The sequence below is a fragment of the Pseudophryne corroboree genome, chromosome 7, assembly GCF_028390025.1.
Source record: "Pseudophryne corroboree isolate aPseCor3 chromosome 7, aPseCor3.hap2, whole genome shotgun sequence".
Lineage (NCBI taxonomy): Eukaryota > Metazoa > Chordata > Amphibia > Anura > Myobatrachidae > Pseudophryne > Pseudophryne corroboree.
Genome location: NC_086450.1, coordinates 269398057 through 269423506, shown reverse-complemented (window position 1 = coordinate 269423506; position 25450 = coordinate 269398057). Strand labels below are relative to the sequence as shown.

The window sequence follows — 25450 nt, the reverse complement described above, 5'->3', positions numbered from 1 at the left end:
AGATATAACAATGCACAGTAAAGTACTGTATGTATATCACCGGGTACTTGTACTAAATATCCCTGTACTTATGCACTTTTTCTTAACCAACACGGTCTAAACGACATGTAGAATACTTAAGTGTCCCAGAATCAGCACAGCTCTATGTAATGGCGCCGAAACGCTAACAGGGAGTGAGGGAGAGAGAGAGAGAGAAGCAGCTCCAGAGCGGGAACATTTGCAGTAAATGGCCGACCTGTACCCCTTGCCCTGGTGGATATAGTGGGGTCCCTGCATGGCCACAGTGTCCATGCCAGCGGGGCAGTCCGTCGCCGGAGACGGATCGCGATGATGCGGCCACGCGATCCCGGAGAGCAGCGGCGTTATGTGTGCCTGAAGGGACCGGAGCGCCTCCGCTGTAAGCAGGGCACGGGAGTATACAGTGCCGCTGGGGGAGGTGAGGGAGCAGCAGCATGATATGTCAAACTGACATATAGCACTTTTAAGTGCCTGTGCTGTGGCCCCTGAAGTCTTCTTTCTTCATAAAAGCTCTTTTCAGGGCTGCCCAGTGTAGAAGCTTTAGCCTGTTGGTGCCTCGGATCAAGATCCAACTCTACACCCAGATGCTATTCCCTGTGGAATACCAGTGTACCCCGCTGCAGAAACTCCCCCCCCCCCCCCCCCCCAAACTATAAGTCAGTAACTGAGAACAGTGAAAGACACAGGGTTTCAGTTTTACAAATGAGAACCTGGTTACAGCTCTACTACCTCTTACTAGGATGAGAAGAACAGGAAGTGCCCCTGTAAGAAACTTATACTGAATTATTAACAGCACACATGGAGCTCGCAGAAAGCAGGCAATACAAAGATTAATCAGAACAGGCACACAGATTAGCGTTTGAAGACCTTTTAAAGTCAGTCCAGATAGTACTTACAGTATATAAAACCCACAAAAAGCAGCTTTTTTTCTTTTGTTAAACTGGTCAGAGGACAACAAAAATCATCATCTACAGTACAGTAAATATAGACTGATTCTTACCTGCCCAGTGTATTTGTTTCAACAGAGTATGAACTGTGAAAGTTTTCAGCCTTGATCAACGTCTGAATTGTGGCATATAAACAGTCCTGGGCATTTCTATATCTCAGCATACTTGTGACCTGCAATGATACAATACCATTTGGTTTAATGCAATGTACTGTAAATAACAGGATTTTAATACCTAGCGGTAAATCCTTTTCTCCTAGTCCGTAGAGGATGCTGGGGTCCACTTAATGACCATGGGGTATAGACGGTTCCGCAGGAGCCATGGGCACTCTTAAGACTTTCCAATGGGTGTGAACTGGCTCCTCCCTCTATGCCCCTCCTCCAGACCTCAGTTATAGGAACTGTGCCCAGGGAGACGGACATTTCGAAGAAAGGATTTACTTTAAACTAGTGGTGAGATACATACCAGCTCACACCTCAACCATGCCGCACAACATGGCATTCAACAGAACACACGCCAACAGGCATGAACCAATTGCAGAAACAAGCTGAAACTAAGATAACACAACTTGTGTAACTCTAATAACTAAACTGCAGGTAAAGTACGCACTGGGACGGGCACCCAGCATTCTCTACGGACTAGGAGAAAAGGATTTACCGGTAGGTATTAAAATCCTGTTTTCTCATACGTCTTAGAGGATGCTGGGGTCCACTTCATGACCATGGGGTTTATACCAAAGCTCCAGTACAGGCGGGAGAGAGTGCGGATGACCCTGCAGCACCGATTGACCGAACTTGAGGTCTTCATCGGCCAAGGTGTCAAACTTGTAGAATTTAGCAAATGTGTTTGACCCCGACCAAGTAGCTGCTTGGCAAAGCTGCAATGCCGAGACCCCCCCGGGCAGCCGCCCAGGATGAGCCCACCTTCCTAGTGGAATGGGCCTTCACCGACGTCGGTAATGGCAATCCAGCCGTAGTATGAGCTTGCTGAATCATACTTCTAATCCAACGCGCAATAGTCTGCTTGGAAGCAGGACACCCAATTTTATTGGGAGTATACAGGACAAACAACGACTGTTTTCCGTATATGAGCTGTTCTAGCGACATACATTTTCAAAGCCCTAACCACATCTAGGGACTTTGAATCTGTGAACGTATCAGTAACTACTGGCACCACAATAGGCTGGTTTATGTGGAAAGAAGAAACCACCTTTGGAAGAAAATGTTGACGAGTTTGCAACTCTGCCCTATCTTCATGAAAGATTAGGTAAGGGCTCTTGTGAGACAAGGCCCCCCAACTCTGACACCCGCCGTGCAGATGCCAATGCTAAAAGCATCACCACTTTCCAAGTGGGAAACTTCAACTCTATCTCCTGTAGAGGCTCAAACCAGTCCGATTGGAGGAACTGGCACACCACATTAAGGTCCCATGGTGCCACCGGAGGCACAAATGGAGGCTGGATGTGTAGAACCCCTTTTACGAAGGTCTGAACCTCTGGAAGAGAGAGGCCAATTGTTTCTGGAAGAACACCGACAAGGCCGAAATCTGGACCTTGATTGATCCCAATCTGAGGCCCGCCTCCACACGAGCCTGTAGAAAATGGAGAAAACGTCCCAAGTGAAACTCTTCCGTAGGAGCCTTCTTAGATGCACACCAAGATACATACTTTCTCCAAATACGGTGGTAATGTTTCGACATTACTCCCTTCCTGGCCTGAATAAGAGTGGGGATGACTTACTTGGGAATACCCTTTCAGGCTAGGATCCGGCGCTCAACAGCCATGCCATCAAACGTAGCCGCGGTAAGTCTTGATACATGCACGGCCCCTGCTTTAGCACGTCCTTGAAGAGGAAGAGGCCGAGGATTTTCTAGGAGCAACTCCTGAAGATCTGGGTACCAAGCCCTCCTTAGCCAGTCTGGGGCAATGAAGATTGCACGAACTCTTGTCCTTCTGATGATCCTGAGCACTTTTGGGGATCAGCGGAAGTGGAGGGAAGACATACACCGACCGGAACACCCACTGGGCCACCAGCGCATCCACTGCTATTGCTTGAGGGTCTCTCGACCTGGAACAATATTTCTGAAGCTTCTTGTTGAGACGAGATGCCATCATGTCTACTTGAGGAACTCCCCAAAGACTTGTCACCTCTGCGAAGACTTCTTGGTGGAGGCCCCATTCTCCTGGATGGAGATCGTGTCTGCTGAGGAAGTCTGCTTCCCAGTTGTCTACTCCCGGAATGAATATTGCCGACACAGGAGGATCTTTGTCACCTCTGTCATTGCCGCTCTGCTTTTCGTTCCACCCTGCCTGTTTATGTACGCGACTGCTGTTATATTGTCCGACTGGATCTGCACGGGACGGTCTTGAAGAAGATGTACCGCTTGTTGAAGGCAGTTGTAAATGGCTCTCAGTTCCAGCACGTTTATGTGAAGGCAGGCTTCCTGACTTGACCATCGTCCTTGGAAGTCTTCTCCCTGAGTGACAGCTCCCCAGCCTCAGAGACTTGCATCCGTGGTTACCAGGAGCCAGTCCTGAATTCCGAACCTGCGTCCCTCTAGTAGGTGAGCTGTGTAGCCACCACCGGAGCAAAATCCTGGTTTTTGACGACAGGATTATCTTTCGGTGCATGTGTAGGTGGGAACCGGACCACTTGTCCAACAGATCCCATTGGAATACTCTGGCATGGAACCTGCCAAACTGTATGGCCTCATAGGCCACCACCATCTTCCCCAACAACCGAATGTACTGATGGACTGACACACTTGATGGCTTCAATATTTGTTTGACCATTTTCTGGATTTCCAAAGCCTTTTCTATCGGAAGAAAAACTCTCTGAACTTCTGTGTCCAGAATCATTCCGAGAAAAGACAATCTTGTCGTCGGTTCCAACTGTGACTTTGGATAATTCATGATCCAACCGTGTTGTTGGGAGTATCGACAGGGAGAGTGTGATGTTTAGTAACAACTGTTTCCTGGATCTCGCCTTTATCAGGAGATCATCTAGATAAGGGATTATATTGACTCCTTTTTGACGCAGGAGAACCATCATCTCCGCCATCACCTTGGTGAATACCCTCGGCGCCGTGGAGAGCCCGAAAGGCAACGTCTAGAATTGGTAATGCAAATCCTGAACCACAAATCTCAGATAAGCCTGGTGAGGAGGATAAATGGGAACATGCAGGTAAGCATCCTTTATGTCTACAGACACCATGTAGTCCCCCCTCTTCCAGACTGGAAATCACTGCCCTCAGTGATTCCATTTTGAACTTGAACCGTTTCAAGTAGAGATTCAGATTTTTTAGGTTTAGGATCAGTCTGACCGAGCCGTCCGGCTTCGGAACTACAAAAAGGCTTGAATAAAACCCCTCCCCTTGTTGTGACAAAGGTACCAGGACTATGACCTGATCCTGACATAATTTTTGGATTGCCGCTGTTACGGCTTCCCTTTCCGGAAGAGAAGCTGGCAAGGTCGATTTGAAAAATCGGCATGGGGGAACGTCTTGAAACTCCAGCTTGTATCCCTGGGACACTATTTGCAACACCGAGGGATCCAGGCCAGACAGACTCCAACCTTGGCTGAACGGTTTGAGACGTGCCCCCACCCGAGCGGCCTCCCGCAAAGGAGCCCCAGCGTCATGCTGAAGATTTGGCAGAAGTAGGGGTAGACTTCTGCTCCTGGGAACCTGAAGCCGCTGTGGACTTCTTTCCCTTTCCCCTGCCTGCAACGAAGGGGGAACCTCTTGCTTTTTTGTATTTATTGGGCCAAAAGGACTGCATGTACCTTCTTTGTCAACCTGGACAGTGCACTGTCTAACACAGGGAGTGACCCCCATTTTTTCCTGTCCTCCACCAAAAAAGGAGAAGCTATCTGAATTCTCTTAGGAATACGAAAAAAAATTTTCGGGATTCACCCACATCCCTTCAAAAGAGAGTATTAAGCTCGTGGGAAGGAGGGAAGGTGACCTTGGATTTCTTTTCTTTATAGAAATAAGCCTTCTCCTGAGGTACAGGAGTGGCTTCTGTGACTTCCAGCACTTCCCTTATGGCTACAATCATATATTGTATATTTTTCGCCAATTTATGATCTATTTCTCTGGATTCACTATCGTCGACACAAGAATCAGAGTCCGTGTCAGTATTCACAATATTCGCAAATGGTCTCTTATGTGACCCAGAGGGGTCACCTGCGGATGGAAGAACAGAGCCCTGAAAAATCACATCCTCCACAGATTTTCTCCAGCACTCAGCATGAGATTCAGACTTATCTAATCTCCTATTGATATGTTGCATACTATCACGTATTTCTTTCACCCATGCATGCGCTTGGTGTGCCGGCAGCGCCACCACATTACAACTCTGTGTCCCTAAAATGCCCTCCTCCGGGGAGGAACTCCCTGCCTCAGACATGTCTTACACACGTGTACAACACACACTCACAGATACACTGGGACTTATAGGGGACAGACCCACAGTAAAATCTGTCAGAGGGACACAGTTTAGGAGCAGCCAGTTCACAGCCAAGCGACAAAGAAAAAAATCCCTGTGCCGCGTACTTTGTACACAGAGACAAAATCCCTGTGTCGCGTACTTCGTACACAGAAACCTTTAAGCGCTATTATATTGTGCACAATATGTATAAGCACCCAGGCCCCCCCTTTTTTCACCCCGATACTGGTCAGAAGTGGAGGACCACCAGCTTTTTCTCTGCAGTCTGTGAATGAGAGAAAATGGCGCTGAACAGTGTGCTGGCTGCCTGAGGAGGAAGCTCCGCCCCCACAATGGCGCGTTTCTCCTCAGAGATTTTTCACATAATATTTATACTGGCAGGGGTAGGGCTGTGCCTTGGCATCTTATGCCCCCTTTTATCCAGTTTATGAGGTTATTTGCTGCCCAGGGCGCCCCCCCCGCCCCCCCCCCCCCCCCCAGCGCCATGCACCCTGCAGTGCCTGTGTGTGTGGGCAGCAATGGCGCGCTGCGCTCCCGCCAGCCGCGCTGTACCTCAGCCGTCACTTTGCTTGATTGAAGATCTGTCTTCATACACTCACTTGTCTTCTGACTTCTGGCTCTGTGAGGGGGGTGACGGCGTGCTGTGGGAGTGACACGGCTAGCATTCAGTTCCCTTCAGGAGCTAATGGTGTCCTGTCAGCCAGAAGCAGAGCCATGAAACTCTTCAGGAAGTTGGTTCCTACTTCTGCCCCCTCAGTCCCACGAAGCAGGGAGACTATTGCCAGCAGTTCTCCCTGAAAATAAAAAACCTAACATAAGTCTTTTCAGAGAAACTCAGTAGAGCTCCTCAGAGTGCATCCAGTCTGCCTGGGCACATTTCTAAAACGGAGTTCTGGAGGAGGGGCATAGAGGGAGGAGCCAGTTCACACCCATTGGAAAGTCTTAAGAGTGCCCATGGCTCCTGCGGAACGATGACGACGGAGGAGGAGGAGGAGGAGGAGGAGGAGGAGGAGGAGGAGGATTTAGAAGTTTAAGAATTAAGGGGTCTATTTACTAAGGCTTGGATGGAGATAAAGTAACAGCCAATCAGCTCCTAACTGCCATGTTGGAGGCAGAGTTTGAAAAATGACAGGAGTGGATTGGCTGGCACTTTACCTCCATTCAAGCCTTAGTAAATAGACCCACAATTGGGCTGTCTTTACACCACATGATAAGCTCCAGTGTATATGTTGTTATGGCACTGAGAGTCAGATTACATGTATTAGTTAATATTTACAATGTTTTAACTATAATGTACTGTTCCATTACAAGATTACCTTCTTTAGATTGTTTTGTACACTCAGATCTGTGTTTTAAATTGACTGAGCTTAAGTAAGCCACCACAGCTATTGCTAATTTCCTATTCACCTCAGGGTATTAACTATCACTGAAGATTTAAGGCCCATACACACGGTCAGATTCGGGCTATGCCCGATTCTCACTATGCGACAGGGGCTAGGTCGGCATCGCAAGCACATAATGAGAGTGCTTGAGATAATATGTGCGATTTTGGCCAAGTTTCAATTTTGACTCTCTTCTATAGAGATAGTCAAAATTGACTTGCCTGCACAAACTATCTATGCTTGCGATGCCGTTCACGCATCGGCATCGAATCAGGATCGCAAGGTGACTTTCACCTTGTGATCTGCACTAACTTTTCTTACGAATTTAACTATATAGTCAAAATTGTAAGAATTGTCAAAGTCAGAAAAATGTCTCTATGCACGTTGCCATATTTGCACCGCACACTGGTCCGCGCTGCGCATGCGTACGCTCTCCCGTGAAGGCGCATACCCGCAATAGCGTGCACTCGCAGGCGCGGTATGCGTATTTACGGTAGAGTTTATGTAGTCGTAGCGTGCGACTCATTCGTTACAAATGTTCACAATTAATGTAGTTTGTAGATCATGGTCCCCTTAATAGATTCTGAAAGTTTGGTTAAAATAGAAGGTCCCTGTTTAAAGGAATCCCTCTTTGTATTGTACGAAGGGTCTGACAGGAATCATACAGCAGTGTTTGGTACCCATCGGAAGAGTATTTAATTAGTAATATTCCGGTGTTGGTTTGGAGCGTATTAATCTCTCGTGCGAATAGTTATGGACATAAGAAGTTTATGTCCATTTCTATTATTTACACATACTCAGGTATGCGGCGGGAAACCCAGTTTCCCACCCACCTGAGCTGTTGGAAATCGTCACAGCCCACCTGTATGAATCACCCTATGACCTTTTGTTATGATGCAGGGCCGAATTCCTTCGGCCAATGGACAATGGGATTGTAGGACCATGAGATTGCATTGTGTGTGGGGCATAAATAGGCAGGCCGACCACATCCAGCTCTCACTCTCTCATCAACGGTTATCTGCTGATAGCCGGGAGCTGGATATCGATCCTACCCTTTGTGCGTAAGTTTCTCTCCGTAATCATTGTCTTTCTGTGAGCCAATTTCTCTCATCTCTCTCTCTCTCTCTCTCTCTCCCTGTTCTGTTCTCTCATATCTCCCCTAGACTAGGCTAGTATTGTATTGTATTGCATTTAGGTCAGTGTAGTATTGTCTTTTTGTATTTATTGTTTAGTTCTGTGGTTAGGAAGTCTCTGTTATATTGTAGTGTATCATTTGTACTGTTATCCCCTTTTTCAAATATATTAGATATAATACAGTTAATAGGCTTTGGAACCTAAACCAGTATTTGTGTATTTTCTATAGTGTTAAGTGTTCACTTGAGCGTCGGTGACGCTCAAGCAGCTTTGTAGTTAGTCAGGTTACACAAGGTTGCACTTACACCCTGTATTCACATTAAGGTATTCCGTGTATTTCATTGGTATAAAGTTTAGACATAAAGGTATAGCGTTGTGAGCGTCTGCATCGCTGGTGACCTCCTCGTGGTCTCGAGCGTACGCTACGCTACAGCGAATCATAACTCTAGTCATAGCCAATAACGTGTCCTGTGATCACTGGGCCGTGAGCGAACGTGACGCTTGAGCGTCTCGCTTACTGCTGAGCGATCGTTACGGTACTTCTTAAGTAAACAGCGTACAGTGTTCTTAGACTTCATAAAGGGTTGTTTATACGACAAAAGTATTTAGAATTGTCAATTGGGGACTCGTCCTATCCTTCTCATATCTGCACTAGGTAGATCAGCAGACATTATCCCCCCAGCAAAGGGTGGGAGGTTGTCTCCCAGTGCTGACGGGATAAGCGTCTGCTTCGCTTAGATAAAGAGTGCTGAAGGAATCCGGGAACCGGAAGTAAGAACAAAACGCTTGTGTCTTTTAAAAAAAACTGTTTTATTTCTCTTCTGTCTTGCGTATACACGCACGCATACATTTATCTGCATTTCTTTTTCAATTTCGTATATCACTATTCCTGTTTGCCAAGTTTTATAGTTGATAGAAAGTGCAAAAAGAGATTTGCTGTTATTTCATAGTAGAGGTAATAGTTAAAGTATAGAACAACACACGATTTGTCTAGGAGACAAGGCAGTCAGTGTGGATTGCGGTAGATGATCAGGGATCATTTACATTGATAAAAGTATATATTGTGTTACGGTGGATCTTTGCATTGCGTACACGTGTCGCTAACAAAGACTAGCGTACGCAATCCAAAAGGCAGACGCACGCAGCGTACATTACGCAACGTAGCGTCCGGTTACGCTCACGTAGCTCAAGTCACGAAAAAGGTGAATTAGCGCAAAGCGATAATTAGCGCAAAGGCGATAAGTAACGCACAGCGGTAGATAACGCGAAGCGGTAAATAACGCAAATCTATTTTTGAAAAAAAAAAAAAATCTGAAATTTAGTTTAACAGATCCTGCTCCCAATTGGTAACACTGTTGGACTGAAGACAATTTCTGCGCAGAAATAGATATAGAAACAAAGTGTACATGTGTTGAGTGAGTGTGGTTTTGTATACATAAGTTTATACAACTTTAAGGTGGAACCAAAAGGAAAGCCGGGTACTCGTCAAGGGACATACGTGTAAGTGACATATACGGTGGCTAGGGAGGCATCCCTGGTTAAATAATATTTGAGCATTAGAGTATAGCGGACCATAAGGTAACAAGACCAGGAGGTCGTAAGGTAAAAGGTCCGCTATAAAAGTCCAGTGGCACAACGCCTGGGGTGTTGGTGCAGAACCCATATAGGCCATACAAGCTCTTGCTGAAGGAATCGCGGCCGGAAACATCGATTCCATTGATCTTTCAGTACATAACAAGTAGTGCTTGTGTACTGAACGATTGGACCGCACGTAATTGTGTGCAGTAGTTAGTAATCTGACCTAATACCATTAGAGTAAAGTGGTCACAAACGCTATTTGTACATTCTGACGTGATTTGTGTAATTTTTTATTTTTGGAAGGGAAGTTCGCTGGTCACTCAGGAACTATCTAACAACCCCAACTTTACTGGAAAGAGTAAGTGTCCTGCGGGTAACCCTCATATGTTCCAGTAAACTGAAGGTTCCATAGGGGCCCTGTATCGAGTACGCCAGCACCACGTCGGTGTGATCAGGTCGTATTGGTCGAGGTGGGCGAGTGAGTGGGGTACTCGGTAAACCGCCACCGCCGGCCTACTGTGGAGTAATTTGGTTGTCTGTAAAGGCTTGCTGAAAACCTTGATACAGAGATCCAAGGAGGACTAAGCAACACCTGCAGACTATGGGGGCCAGTTGCTCAGGTAGGGGGCGATCAACCTTGGTTCAGGTTGATTCTGTGAACCGACCAGTTGGGTCGGCACGATATGTAATGTGTGAAAAATATGGAAGTCACACCGAATCTTTATGTGATGAATGGGAGAGAATGACTGTACAAGACAGGGACAAATTCCCAAGAATAGGTAGCTTCAGTCCAGACGTGTTACAAAATTTAAGGAGGAGGATATGTCTCGTAAAATCAGCAAAGAGACGAATTCAGCATCATGATTATTTACAGTTATGGCACCAGGAAGGTGAGATACAGAGAGGTTTGGCTCTGGCGGCAGGATCTGGGGCAGTCAGGAAGCGGATAGCCACAGCTCCTCCTCCACCATACATTGCAGGAGAGAAGTTGATTACGGAGAGAAACGCACTGGGTTATAAAACAAAAACTCTTAGTAACCTTGTAAATGTTAATGATGTTAACCAAATAACTCATGCAAGTATTAACCCGTGCAAGATGTACCCTGTTTTGAACCTTCCTCAGGAGTGTGATCAAGAAGACGATTCAGCAACAATTTCAGCTCTCTCTCTTGCAGCCACCATAGCAGAGACCACAGTAGGCACCGCGACACCCACGAGATTAGTGAAAGCCCCTAGCGGAGGGATAGGTGAGGTCGTGTCAACGGGTAAGTACGGCACCATGCACTACACTGAAACAATTGTACCACAACAAGCAGTAGAATCTACACAGGAAGAGGCTGTTAGAATTGCTCCTGTAAGGGTAATAGCAGTTCCCAATGGAAAAACAGATGTGTCTGGAGCCACTCCCATAAGGAACATTGCCATGTACACTCCATTTTCCAGAATGGAATTAAGAACAATAGTGTCCGAATTTCCTGACCCCAGAAAGGACTTAGTTGCTAGCCAAAAATACATCAGGGATCTAGGTAACACTGTAGAACCCAACAACAAGGATTGGCAGATACTGCTAAGAGCTTGTTTACCTTCCAATGTTGACGCAACTCAATTTTTAGCTGACTGTGCATTGGATAAAGATGTACCGCTTACAGACATGTACAACAAGGATAATGTAAAAAGGATAAATTTACAGCTAAAGGAGTATTTCCCAGCCGTTGTTAAATGGAACAAAATATTTTCCATTAAGCAAAAGGAGTCCGAAACGGCAACAGAATATTTTCACCGGGCACTATTAGAAATGGCAAAGTACACTGGTATAGAAGACATTAAGACCAACCCAAACCATCGAGAAGTAGCAGTATCTGTACTGATGGATGGTTTGAAAGAAAAATTAAAAGCTAGGGTACAGACCACGCAGCCATGTTGGCGAGGTCTGTCAGTGTCCACATTGAGAGAGGCTGCTATTGATCACGACAGAAACATCACTAGGCACAGGGAATCGCAAAGTGATAAGTTGATGTCCGTAAGTATACAGGCGCTGACCACAAGGCAGCCTGCGTATGTACCACCGAATCCTGTGGGTAAGGCAAGTGTAATAACATGTTTTTCTTGTAACAGACCGGGACACTTTGCACGAGAATGTAGAGCAAAGAATGTACAAAGATCTTTTCAACCCCCTAGACAACAACACAACACACGACATTGGGAGCAGGGTCCACAGAGGCGGAGTTTTGAGCCACATACAGGGGAAACAAAAAGATATCCCCCGAACAGAGATTGGCATGCCTCTGGTAGTTCCCAGCTAACCCCCTCACAAGTAGTTGCTGCCAACGGGATTCAGGGAGGTCAGCATACCCAATAGGGGTGTGGCCATACCTGTAATCTGCACCCAGTTAGGTTGATTGCTAGTCTTGGAAGCGAACCAGAGATTGCAATCAATGTAGCTGGTAAAACTTTGAACTTTCTTGTAGACACAGGGGCGGCCAAGTCAGTGATAAATTCGACAGTGGGCATGAGAACCACTGGTAGGACAATTCCAGCCATGGGAGTAACAGGAGTAGTCCAGCACTACCCTGTTAGCAAACCAGCCGAGATTACAATAGGGCCTTTGCATACCAAGCATTCCTTTTTGCTGGCTGCATCGGCACCAACTAATCTCCTGGGAAGAGACTTACTATGTAAAATGGGTTGCGTCATTTATTGTACTCCTGAAGGTGTATTCTTGGACATCCCTGAGAATCACGCTCAGGAAGTACGAGACATGTTAGACTCCCCATCAAAATTAATGTCACATTCCATTATGACAAATAGGAATCCATCCCAAGTAGAAGAGATGACATCTGAGATACCAGAGTCACTTTGGACAAAAGATGGACAGGACACTGGATTAATGGCAAACGTAGCTCCAGTAGTTGTACAAGTAAAAGATGGTAGGATAGCTCCAAAAATCCCACAGTATCCTCTGAAGCCAGAGGTGGAGTTAGGAGTTTTCCCAGTAATAGAGCGCTTGCTACAACAGGGCATTCTAGTAAGAACGTCCAGCACGGCAAATAGTCCCATCTTCCCTGTTAAAAAGAGTGGGGGGAGGGGTTACAGGCTAGTGCAGGATCTAAGGGGGATTAACAAAATAGTTGAGAGTCAGTTCCCCGTAGTGCCTAATCCAGCTGTCATCCTAATGCAAATTCCTCCCACTGCCAAATTTTTCACTGTTATTGACCTCTGCTCCGCATTCTTTTCGGTACCTCTGCACCCTGACAGCCAATATTTGTTTGCATTCACATACAGAGGAGTCCAATACACGTGGACTCGGTTACCCCAAGGTTTCATAGATAGTCCAAGTATATTTTCTCAGGCTTTGCATGATTGTTTACAGTCTTTCCAACCGGAGAGTGGATCAGTGTTGATACAGTACGTGGATGATCTACTACTGTGTTCTGATTCATTGGAGGCATCCCTGAAGGATACGAAACAGCTCCTGTTTCATCTTTCAGACACAGGTCACAAGGTTTCCAAAGACAAGTTGCAATTATGCCAAGCTAAGGTAAAATATTTGGGACACTGTCTAACACAAGGACTGAGACACCTGACCGCTGATAGAATCCAAGCCATTAGAGACATGACACTGCCACAAACCCAACAACAGATCAGGACGTTTTTAGGAATGTGTGGGTATTGCCGTAATTGGATCCCAGGGTTTTCCATATTGGCGCTACCTCTGCAGGAAATGGTCTCTTCAAACAAACCTGATCGGATTTCGCATACAGACGAATCTGAAACAGCATTTGAGAGACTCAGTGTCTAACGCAGGCACCAGCACTAGGTATGCCAGACTATGGGAAACCCTTTGAACTATACGGAACAGAAAGTGCTGGGTGCGCAGCAGGTGTACTAACCCAAAAACACGGTGACGCCAGCAGGCCAGTCGCATACTACAGCGCCCAGCTAGACACGGTAGCGCGATCCCTCCCCACATGCTTGCGTAGCGTTGCGGCGATAGCATTGCTAGTGACAAAAAGCGAAGATGTCGTGCTAGGCCACAACCTCACAATCCATACACCGCATGCGGTATCTGCCTTATTGAATTCTGCCCAAACCAGACACGTCTCATCAGCAAGGTTTACAAGATGGGAATTGGCATTAATGGCCCCAGTAAACATCACCATAAGGAGATGCAGTGCATTAAATCCTGCAACATTTCTCCCAGGTGTGCCTGGTCAGGCACAAAGGGTGGAAGATGAGAGTGATGGGGAAGGAGGATTTAATGCAAAGGAAGATACACATGATTGTATGAAATATTTGACCCAAAATTTTACCGCAAGGCCTGACATCAGTGACAATCCACTGGAAGATGCAGAACTCACGTTCTACACGGACGGTAGTTGTCACAGACAGTCAGACTCGGGAGACTTGTGTACTGGATACGCAGTCGTAGATGACCAAGACACCATAGAAGCGGAACCGCTAGGCCCACCTCACTCAGCCCAGGTTGCTGAACTGGTCGCCCTAACCAGAGCATGTGAATTGGCTAAGGGTAAGTCAGCCAATATCTACACCGATTCCAGATACGCGTTCGGGGTAGTACATGATTTCGGAGCCCTATGGCGGCTCAGAAATTTCATGACGGCGGCTGGTACACCGATAGCGCATGCAGCTCATATAAAAAGGCTTCTAACAGCGATACAGGAACCCGACAGAGTGGCTGTTATCAAATGTAAAGCACATACATATAGCCAAGACCCAGTATCCCTTGGTAACAGCCGAGCAGACGAAGCCGCAAAGCTTGCAGCTGCTACCCCCATACAGACAGACACCACACAACTGATGGTATTTAATACCATCAACACACAGAAGTTGTGTGAGATGCAGAATTTGTGTTCCACACAGGAAAGAGCAGTCTGGAAGGCAAAGGGATATGGCCAGGAGTCCTCAGGGCTCTGGACGGATGGACATGGTAAACCAGTGGCCCCCAGGGCATACCTTCCATGTCTGGCTGAAGCAGCTCACGGGCTGACTCATCTAGGCAAGGAGGGGATGTGCAAATTGGTAAGAGCATACTGGTGCGCCCCAGGATTCTCCTCTCATGCGAGTAAAAGAGCAATGTCATGCCTTACCTGTCTGAGAAAGAATATTGGAAAAGCAATACCTACAGAACCATCCCATATCCCACCTGCCGGCGGCCCTTTCCAGGTAATACAAATTGACTTCATTCAATTACCCCCATGTCGAAATTTGAAATATGTACTTGTTTGTATAGATGTTTTCTCGAATTGGGTCGAAGCTTTTCCAGCAGCTACAAATACCGCTATGTTTACAGCTAAGAAAATTGTGCAGGAATTTGTATGTAGATATGGTATCCCTAGAATCATTGAAAGTGATAGGGGTACCCATTTTACAGGTGATGTCTTTCAAGGAATGTGTAAGTTGATGGGAATTGATAGTAAGCTGCACACTCCGTACCGTCCACAGGCGAGTGCGAAGGTCGAAAGAGTGAACAGCACTATTAAAAATAAATTGAGTAAAGTAATGACAGAGACAGGATTGACGTGGCCAGAAGCTTTACCCATTGTTTTGTATAGCATCAGAACCACTCCCAGGTCCCCCCTTAATCTGTCTCCTTTTGAAATCTTGTTTGGTCGACAACCGCATGTCATGATTAACCCTCAGGATGATTTGAAATGTAACAATGAAGTAACTGTAAAATACTTAATTAACATGAGTAAACAGTTGAGGAATCAAAATGATAATCTGAAGTTGGTGATTCCTGATTTACCAGGTAGTAATTGTCATGACATTGAACCTGGGGATTATGTAATGATACGAAATTTTCTACGCTCAGGTTGTCTTATTGATAGATGGGAAGGACCATACCAGGTCTTATTGACTAGCACCACAGCATTGAAGGTTGCTGAGAGAGAGACTTGGGTCCATTCATCCCACTGCAAAAAGGTTGCCGATCCAGAGAAGTCCCGTGATAAGGAACAGACGGTAGAGGTTGTATCACTGGAGTGTCTGTTCCAGGAGGACTGAGGCGGCACCTGAGCCTTGAAGACCGAAAGCAGTTGTCGACTCCCTTCTCCCTTTTATTGTTTTTCTCCACTTCCCAGCCCCTCTCCCTTAAAATTTCTTTTTCCCCCTTCTCATTCTTCTCTATTTCCTCCTCAAAGATGGACTTGCCCCAAGAGACTGTGATCCGGATTTTGATGTTAACCATGATGTTGACCAGAGCAGTCTGTTCCGGCGAGAGTACCATAGAGGTCGAAAGAGGTTCTGGAATGGGTTCCGATTATGATGATGGAGGCGTAGTTTTCCAAGATCAACCAAACCAACAAGCAAAGGCGAGTATCAGAAAACGATCCGATAGAAGAAATTGTGATGGATTGTTAGCTGAAGAAAATTGTATCTGTAGGCTCTGTGATAATCTGGTTGAAGATGGATGCATAAAGAAATGCCAATCTAGTTTTAATATCCATATGGACCGGCATCCATTGAGTGACTATCACTCCTTAGTGGGTAACGTGTTAAACCAAACAGATTGTTGGGTATGCTCTCAAGTACCTCAGGGTCACAGCAAATCAGGGCTAGTACCATTTCCTTTAACGTTAGGGGAGGTACTTGAGCTAAGTGGTGGGAGACCGGTGGACCGGAGGTTTAACATCTCCAGCCCTCCTAGTTTGAAGCTCCACCAATACCATGTGGATAGGTCCCTCTTATGTTTCAACATCTCCAATCCCAGAAAACCGGGAAATTGGGAAGTGTCATGGAGCAACCTTACCATGACCTTTTCACACAGAGCAGATAGAATGCCTACAGATACAGAGCTCGTACGCCATATAGCCAGTAGAGGAAAATCTTTTCGGTATCGATATACCTTAGGAAATAGGATTACTAGAGTTGGAGAGGTATCACCAGGATACTGTGCACATATCGTACAAACTGATACGTGCATTAAGCAGTTGGAAGAATTAGGGTCAGGAGATTTCACCTGGAAGGTTTGTAACATGGTCATGTCCTTCTCCGTCCCTTATGTTCTCCCCGATGATGCATATTTCATATGCGGGAGAAAGGCGTACAAGTGGCTTGCCCCAAACTCTGAAGGATTGTGTTATATTGGAAAAGTGTTGCCTGAAGTGATGACTGTTACACATGACAAAATGAAGGACATACACCGTGGTGCCCAAGCTCCTTATACTCACACTCATTACGAGCACCGAGTTAAAAGACAACTGTCAGAAAGGTTAGAGCATCCGGCCTCTGATCTTATCCATGAATCCACCGGGATTCAGGTTCTGGTAGCGTTAGATTTCACTCGTACCGCTCGAGGTGTGATGAATTATAGATACATTTCCGCACTCGCCAATTTGTTAGATAATATCACTGAAATGTATGATGACACGTTTAGATACACTGGAAGAGAACTTCAAGCTTACAAAACAGAACTAGTTCAGCATAGGATGGTTCTTAATTATCTTACAGCAGTAACAGGCGGATATTGTGTTACATTGGCAACACAGTACGGCATAAAGTGTTGTACGTATATCACAAATAGCACCGAGGATCCGGTAGAGGTCATAGACCAAAAGATGGACGATATTCTCCAATTGAAGTGGGAATTTCGTCGAAAACACAATCTCACCCTTGCTGCTGTAGGTAATGAGCTGACTGGTTGGGTGTCATGGTTGAACCCGCGAAATTGGTTCTCCGGTTTGGGAGACTGGGCTCAAGGAGTCATAATGGATGTTGGAAAGTTTCTACTATGTATCTTGGGTGTCATTATATCGATTGGATTGATATTTAGATGCGGGCAGGCTTTAATGAGGTGCAAACAAAGTACAAGAGTGATGAGCTTGAGGAGTGAGGAAACTGTAATTAACCTGGATTTGATTTATGACCCAATGATAGAAACCAGAATGTGATGAAAATGCGATTATACGGTCCGTTTCTTTCACCTGTTTTTCTGCTTTTCTCCAAGATACAAAGACCCCCTTGGACGAGGGAGTTGACGAGACGCTATACAGACAACAGACAAGCACCAAAGAAGAAGATTTGACAACTTTAAATATGGACACTTGATGAACTTTGCCATGGATCCCCAGTTTCCCTAGTATTTTTAAACTCACGCTAGCCCAACATTTTTTTGTAAATCTGATGGCACTGACAAAGCTTGTTGCTCATGCCTAAGGAGCAAAACAGCGCAAAGAAGACGACTCTCAACAGATACCGAACACAACTTCAACAACAGATGTACATTTCCCTGACATAGAATATCATTGCATTTTTCGTAAGTGTTCTTTATCTTCATCTCTACAACCCTCAGGTAACGACACACATAGACGATAGGGAATACAGGCACAGATATTAGCAACCACATACCTCCCCCACTCATGTATCATCAACTAAAATGTGCATCCCCATTTTGTTACAACCACAGCCGAAATGAGCTCGGTAGAGTTTGACAGCCCATCCACAGACCTGTACCACAGGATAAGAAGGAATTCAAATGTATACTTCGCAATACCTCGAAGCTAGATTTACCACACGTACGGCACGATGATACATGACCCTCCAAACATGGACTCATACACACATGCTTCTACTTTCTCACTAGGTCATACCCTCTTCACACCTACTCCACTCTTCTCCCCTACCCAACCATGGAAATCAATTAACCCCTGACTTACATTTTTCTCCTTAAATATTTTAGAAGGTGGCAGTTATTATTGACTGCCAAAGGGTGGACTGTCAAAGTCAGAAAAATGTCTCTATGCACGTTGCCATATTTGCACCGCACACTGGTCCGCGCTGCGCATGCGTACGCTCTCCCGTGAAGGCGCATACCCGCAATAGCGTGCACTCGCAGGCGCGGTATGCGTATTTACGGTAGAGTTTATGTAGTCGTAGCGTGCGACTCATTCGTTACAAATGTTCACAATTAATGTAGTTTGTAGATCATGGTCCCCTTGATAGATTCTGAAAGTTTGGTTAAAATAGAAGGTCCCTGTTTAAAGGAATCCCTCTTTGTATTGTACGAAGGGTCTGACAGGAATCATACAGCAGTGTTTGGTACCCATCGGAAGAGTATTTAATTAGTAATATTCCGGTGTTGGTTTGGAGCGTATTAATCTCTCGTGCGAATAGTTATGGACATAAGAAGTTTATGTCCATTTCTATTATTTACACATACTCAGGTATGCGGCGGGAAACCCAGTTTCCCACCCACCTGAGCTGTTGGAAATCGTCACAGCCCACCTGTATGAATCACCCTATGACCTTTTGTTATGATGCAGGGCCGAATTCCTTCGGCCAATGGACAATGGGATTGTAGGACCATGAGATTGCATTGTGTGTGGGGCATAAATAGGCAGGCCGACCACATTCAGCTCTCACTCTCTCATCAACGGTTATCTGCTGATAGCCGGGAGCTGGATATCGAGGCGCAGGCGATCCTACCCTTTGTGCGTAAGTTTCTCTCCGTAATCATTGTCTTTCTGTGAGCCAATTTCTCTCATCTCTCTCTCTCTCTCTCTCTCTCTCTCCCTGTTCTGTTCTCTCATATCTCCCCTAGACTAGGCTAGTATTGTATTGTATTGCATTTAGGTCAGTGTAGTATTGTCTTTTTGTATTTATTGTTTAGTTCTGTGGTTAGGAAGTCTCTGTTATATTGTAGTGTATCATTTGTACTGTTATCCCCTTTTTCAAATATATTAGATATAATACAGTTAATAGGCTTTGGAACCTAAACCAGTATTTGTGTATTTTCTATAGTGTTAAGTGTTCACTTGAGCGTCGGTGACGCTCAAGCAGCTTTGTAGTTAGTCAGGTTACACAAGGTTGCACTTACACCCTGTATTCACATTAAGGTATTCCGTGTATTTCATTGGTATAAAGTTTAGACATAAAGGTATAGCGTTGTGAGCGTCTGCATCGCTGGTGACCTCCTCGTGGTCTCGAGCGTACGCTACGCTACAGCGAATCATAACTCTAGTCATAGCCAATAACGTGTCCTGTGATCACTGGGCCGTGAGCGAACGTGACGCTTGAGCGTCTCGCTTACTGCTGAGCGATCGTTACGCAAATAGCGTACCATTACGGTACTTCTTAAGTAAACAGCGTACAGTGTTCTTAGACTTCATAAAGGGTTGTTTATACGACAAAAGTATTTAGAATTGTCAGAATATATCTCCCCGTGTGTACACACCATTACTGTTATTATACAGCGAAACAAGTTATTATGTGACTCATCTAATTTGTATCCCGTAGATGCCCCTTCAACCTGATCAGCCATCTGTGGAACATTTCCAAGTTACCTTGAAGGACCCAGTGAATTCCAACTACTCCAACAATATATGTGATTTGCCAAAAAGACTTCTTAGAAGTGCCTCTTCAATTAGGAGATTACACACAAATGGTATCTTAATATTTCTGCAGCCTATTTAAAATGTACCATTTCAATCATACTACCTTGGCTGTTATTCCATAAATAAACTTTCCAGATCAGCTGCTCTGTAAAATTGTATAGCATGCAAATTATAAATGTTACTTCAATGCTGATTGGTTGCTATGGGCAACTTCTCCACACTTCTCATAACTTCATGAAAAGACCCCTAAGTTTTGATACTTGGTCATACTATACAGTTTACATGGCCTCTATCACTAATCTATGGTGTCATTTTTAGCATACTGCATTGTAGTGTTTTTGGTTTTTTTTTTAAATATCCCTTTGAACAGCAGCTGCCCAATATTCAGGTAGCACCTTTAGAGGTCTTTTCTTGAATACAACTCCCTCTGGAAGCCAAGCTATTCCTGGGAATGCAGGAGTATCTTGATACTCTCTGTTCCAACACCACTGTGTGAACTTATCTTCCCCCAGCTCTACTAATCACTACTCTTCAGACGCAGTGACTCAGTGAGTGATCATTATTGTGGCTTTTGCTTATTAATAGAGCTATTAACTTGCAGTATTTACAGTTTATAAACCTTTATTGTGATCTTCCCCATATCATGTTCCTTAGTTACATTTCTTCACTAGGAGTTGCAGCCATCATGTGGATTCAGTCTAGCACCGCAACAATATCCAAGACATTTAACACATAGGGGAATCCAATTGCCGGCAGGAAATTTGTCTTTTTCTCGCACCTCCAGAACAAGTCTGGGTAAAATCACGGGGACTTGTGCTCTGGCAGCCCAGTTGCACCCCCCTGAGAAGGATACTTACACAGTGTTTTACGGCAGCGCAATTTATCAGGGGAATTTATATCACTATCATGGTTAAACTCTGAGGCGCTTTGTAGCAGTTAATTGTTCTCTCTTTGCACCCCCCTGAGAACCAATAAAGCAATTTGAAGTTTCCAGTTAGCTTTACTGTTAGTTATTACTCACCTTCCGAAGCGGGTGTCTTCTTCATCCAGCCTGGGATCCTCTGCAGCAGGGGGAGTATGTGAGGCGCGTGGAGTGTCTGAGTATGTTAGTGTGTTTAAGTGTGTGTGGGGGGGGGAGGCGTGTGTAAGTCTGTGTGTGCCCTGCAGGCCACAGAACTCTGAAGCCTCCTCCCCAGTTGGAAAATGGAGGAGAGACCACCAGGACAGGTATATTTTTTACGTACCCCATGGACTTAATTGTTGAAAACACCACTTTTTTAAAAAAAAATTATTGGATACTGGCAGTGTGCATACCAGCGGTAATCCAAAATTGGGCGTGAGGTAAGCAAAGTTTTTTTCGCATTAAACCTCGCTCCCATTTCAATCTGCCCCATACTATGGCTTTTATTGCTACCAGTTTCCTGCTGTAAATATCACTGAGTAACCTATCAAGCTATCCTGTACTGCTGGTTCAATCCCAGCTTCCAGCTATCCTGAACTGCTGGTTCAATCTCAGCTTCCAGCTATCAATTTCCACCACAAGTGTCACTCAACTATCATTGCAATGGTATCCCCAGTGTTCTAGTTCCCCGTAGTGGTATAAACACCTGTGGCAAGCCAAAGACTTTAGCCAAACCTGCCACGCCTGTATCAGCAGGTCATTTATCAAGCCCGCAATACTCCATCCTCGGGACTCCAGCCAACTAGCTACTAGACCTCGTCCGGTTCCACAAGTACCAACAACCGTGACAGTAAGCACTGACCCAATGGATCGGGCAGGCAGTGCTGGTTTAAGTGCTGACTTGCTGCAAGCTATAGTGGCACGCCTGGACTGTCTGAAAACAATGCAGCGACAGATGGTAAAAGGCTTACAGGACCTCGTTGCACGGCAAGACGGGTTTCAAGCATCTTCGGCTACACCCTCGTCTCAATCTACTGCCCGTGAAGTCTACCAAGGTCCTTCTGCATCTTCCAAGGCTATCCGCCTCCCTATGCCAGAAAAATTCAATGGAAATCCCAAGCTCTGGTGGGGATTTCTAAATCTGTGATGTGCATTTCACGCTTCTTCCTGAAAATGTTCCCTCCTCCAAGTCTAAGGTGGTATTCATCGTTTCTCTCCTGTCCGGAAAAGCCCTTGAGTGGGTATCTCCTCTGTGGGAGAGATCAGATCCCATTCTCAGTGACTACTCAAGGTTTCTACAGTCTTTTCAAGGAATCTTCGAGCCTGGACGCCGAGCGTCCGCTTCCATTGATATCATGAGAATCCACCAAGGCTCTAGGACAGTACATCAGCATCAGTCAGAAATTTTAGTCAAATCATCAATCATAGGAGACCACAAATAGGTTGAACTCGATGGACAATTGTCTTTTTTCAACCTCAGATACTATGTTACTATGTTACATAATTGACTTTCAAACTCTGGCATCTTAACTCCAATGGAACGAGGAAGCCTTGACCGTGGCTTTCTGGCATGGCCTCTCTGAAAAACTCAAAGATGAGCTAGCCTCTAGAGACATGCCGTCTACTCTCAAAAATCTTATGTCTTTTATGTAATAATAATTTAAAAAAAACAATACCCATTTTCGCCTGAGAGAAAGGATTCATAAAAAATCTTGTCTCGACCAAGTTAAGCCGCGTCCACCTCCTCGCCTTCCTTCTTCTTCAGATGTTGAGCCTATGCAGATAAATCGCTCCAAGTTGTCTGCAAAAGAGAAACGTCGTCGTCGTCCGATGAATCTCTGTATGTACTGTGGAGAAAGTGACCACCAACTGACAACCTGTTCCAAGCGTCCGGGAAACGGGCGTTCCTAGTCTCCAGAGGAGGGTCGAAGCTAGGAAGCGTCAAAAACTCTCCAAGCAAGAAGGATTCCATTATCTGTTTGTCTGCAGCTTCCCACCGGTTCTGAAACTTTTACTGCTCTACTTTATTCCGGCGCTGCAGAAAATGTCATTTCGGCTGACCTGGTGTGCAAACATCAGATACCCACTAGGTAGCTTTCTCAAGCCATCACTCTCACGGCAGTAGACAGTAGTCCTATACATCATGGGACTATTCTCTAATAGACTTGCAATTTAACCCTCCAGGTGGGGGTGTTACATTCCGAGGCTCTCTCATTCTTAGTTGAGATCTCCAGAGCAAACTCATCCTCTCGTTCTCAGACTTCCTTGGCTCCAGCAGCATAATCCTCAATTGGACTGGACTTCCATGCAAATTCTTTCCTGGGGTTCCAAGTATCTTCGCAAGGTCATTCCAGCTCGTCAGGTGGAAGTTCCTATTTCTGATGATCTCCCCGAGCAATACCACCCATTTGCTGATGTCTTGGATAAAAGGAGCCACAATTTTTTTTAAACTGAATCTAAGAGGGGCATATAATTTAATTCGTATACGTGCCAGCGATGCATGGAAGACCGTTTTTTAACACTTGCGATGGGCATTACGAGTATTTGGCGATGCTATTCGGTCTAAGTAATGCACCAGCAGTGTTCCAGTACTTAGTCAACTAAATCTTCCGAGATTTATTGTATCAGTCCGTTGTGGTATATTTAGATGACATTTTAACCTTCTCCCGTGACCTACAAACTCATCGTCCACAGGTCCAAGAAGTGCTCAGAAGATTAAGGAAGCATCAATTGTTCTGCAAACTTGAGAAGTGCGTCTTCGAAGTGCCATCCATTGCATTCTTGGGTTACATTATTTCCGGTTCTAATCTGCGCATGGATCAAGAAAGGGTCAAGGCCATTCTCTCCTGGAACTAACATTTAACTCTCAAGGCAACTCAACGCTTCCTAGGGTTCGCCAATTATTATAGAAAATTTATTCGTGGCTTCTCAACTTTGGTGGCTCCTAGCTCTCACTAACAAAAATGCCAACCCGACTGTTTGGCCTCCCGAAGCAAAACAAGCTTTTCATCTATTAAAAGAAGCATTCACTTCATCCCCTGTGCTTCAAGCAACCATACATTTCTCGGCCATTCATCCTGGAAGTGGACGCTTCTTCTGAGGGCGCGGGAGCAGTTCTCTCTCAGCGATTCTCCGATGAGAAAATTCATCCTTGTGCTTATTTTTCAAGAAAATGCTCTTCAACCGAGAAGAATTATCCTATTGGGGAAAAGGAATCATTGGCAATTAAACTTGCTTTTGAAGAATGGCAATACCTCTTAGAAGGAGCTCAATTACCAATTACTATTTTCACGGATCACCGGAATCTTCTGTTCCTCAAGAGACTTCAATGCTGCTCTCCTCGCCAGGCACGGTGGTATCAATTCTTTTCTCACTTAAATTTCAAGTTCACCTACCGTCCCGTCTCCCAGAATGGGAAGGCGGATGCCGTCTCCCGTTCCCTCTGCCCTGAAGAGTAACTGTCTCCGGCAGAACCTTGTCCCATCCTCAATCCGGCAGTTTTTGCTTTAACCAAAACGAACTCTACTCCTCCTCCTGGTAAGACTTTTGTTGCTGCCAATCTTTGCAAGCAACTTCTACAATGGGCACACTCCTCTCTCTCTTCTCAGGTCATGTAGGGACTCAAGAAAACTTTGGAATTCCTGAGAAGATCCTATTGGTGGCCCACCATGCAACAAAACACTCAAGCTTTCATTGCCTCCTGTGTTAGATGCACCCTGTCGTCTTGTAAAGCACCTGTGGGTCCATTACACCCATTATCCATTCCAGTTCGTCCATGGACTCACATATCGATGGACTTAGTCCCTGATCTTCCTCCATCACAGGGAAAGAACATTGTCTGGGTCATCATCGACTGCTTCTCTAAAATGGCGCATTTTATCCAGCTCTCTGGTCTGCAGTCTGCTCCTCAACTCTCCCAGTTGTTTATCTCAGATCTTCCGTCTACATGGATTATCAAAAGAAATAGTTTTGGCTCATGGAGTCCAATTCGTTGCAAAGTTCTGGAAATCTCTTTGGGCTTCTCTTCAAACCAAGTTGAAGTGCTCTACAGCTTACCATCCCCATAGTAATGGACAGACTGAACAAGTTAAACAACATTCCTCCGCATGTTTCTTTCCTCCTCTCAAGATAATTGGGTCGACTTACTCCCCTGGGCAAAATTTTCTCACAATAATACTTATCATTCCTCTTCGGATTCAACACCCTTCTTCACCGTTTTTGGGCAACATCCATGGGTCCCAGAACTCAAATCCATACCGCCTCTGGATGTTCCTGCGGCTCAAGCTGCGCTTAAAGACTTTTTCTCAATTTGGAAGTCAGTCTATTCTGCATTAAAAAAGTCTTCCAAGCAAAACAAACTATTTGCAGATCGGAAGAGAAAAGCTGTTCCTCATCTTGGCTCTCCACACGAAACCTTCGTCTTCGAGTACCAGCTATGAAATTTGCACCCCAGTACATTGGTCCATTCACCATTCAGAAGGTAACCAACCCTGTCGCCTTTCAGCTCAAACTTCCTCCATATCTCTGCATTCCAAAATCCTTCCATGTCTCCCTACTCAAGCCTCTGATTCTGAATCTGTTTCAGTCTCAACCTCCCTCTGGTCCTAAGGTGCACACTCAACGTGGTGTCAAGTTCGAAATTGAAAAGATCCTGGACTCCCGAATTCCCTACAGACGTCTTCAATACCTCA

At 45.3% G+C, this 25450-nt stretch overlaps 1 protein-coding gene across 2 annotated transcripts in view; it reads right to left on the bottom strand.

Annotated features, from left to right (window-relative positions):
- Window positions 1-25450, bottom strand: part of STK17B (serine/threonine kinase 17b) — a 301296-nt gene that overhangs the window by 205105 nt on the left and 70741 nt on the right. For both annotated transcript variants that reach the window (XM_063934142.1, XM_063934141.1), the window contains exon 2: window positions 1019-1137. In XM_063934142.1, the coding sequence (XP_063790212.1) occupies window positions 1019-1128 (110 nt within the window). In that variant the 5' untranslated portion in view covers window positions 1129-1137. The remainder of the gene's footprint in view (window positions 1-1018; window positions 1138-25450) is intronic.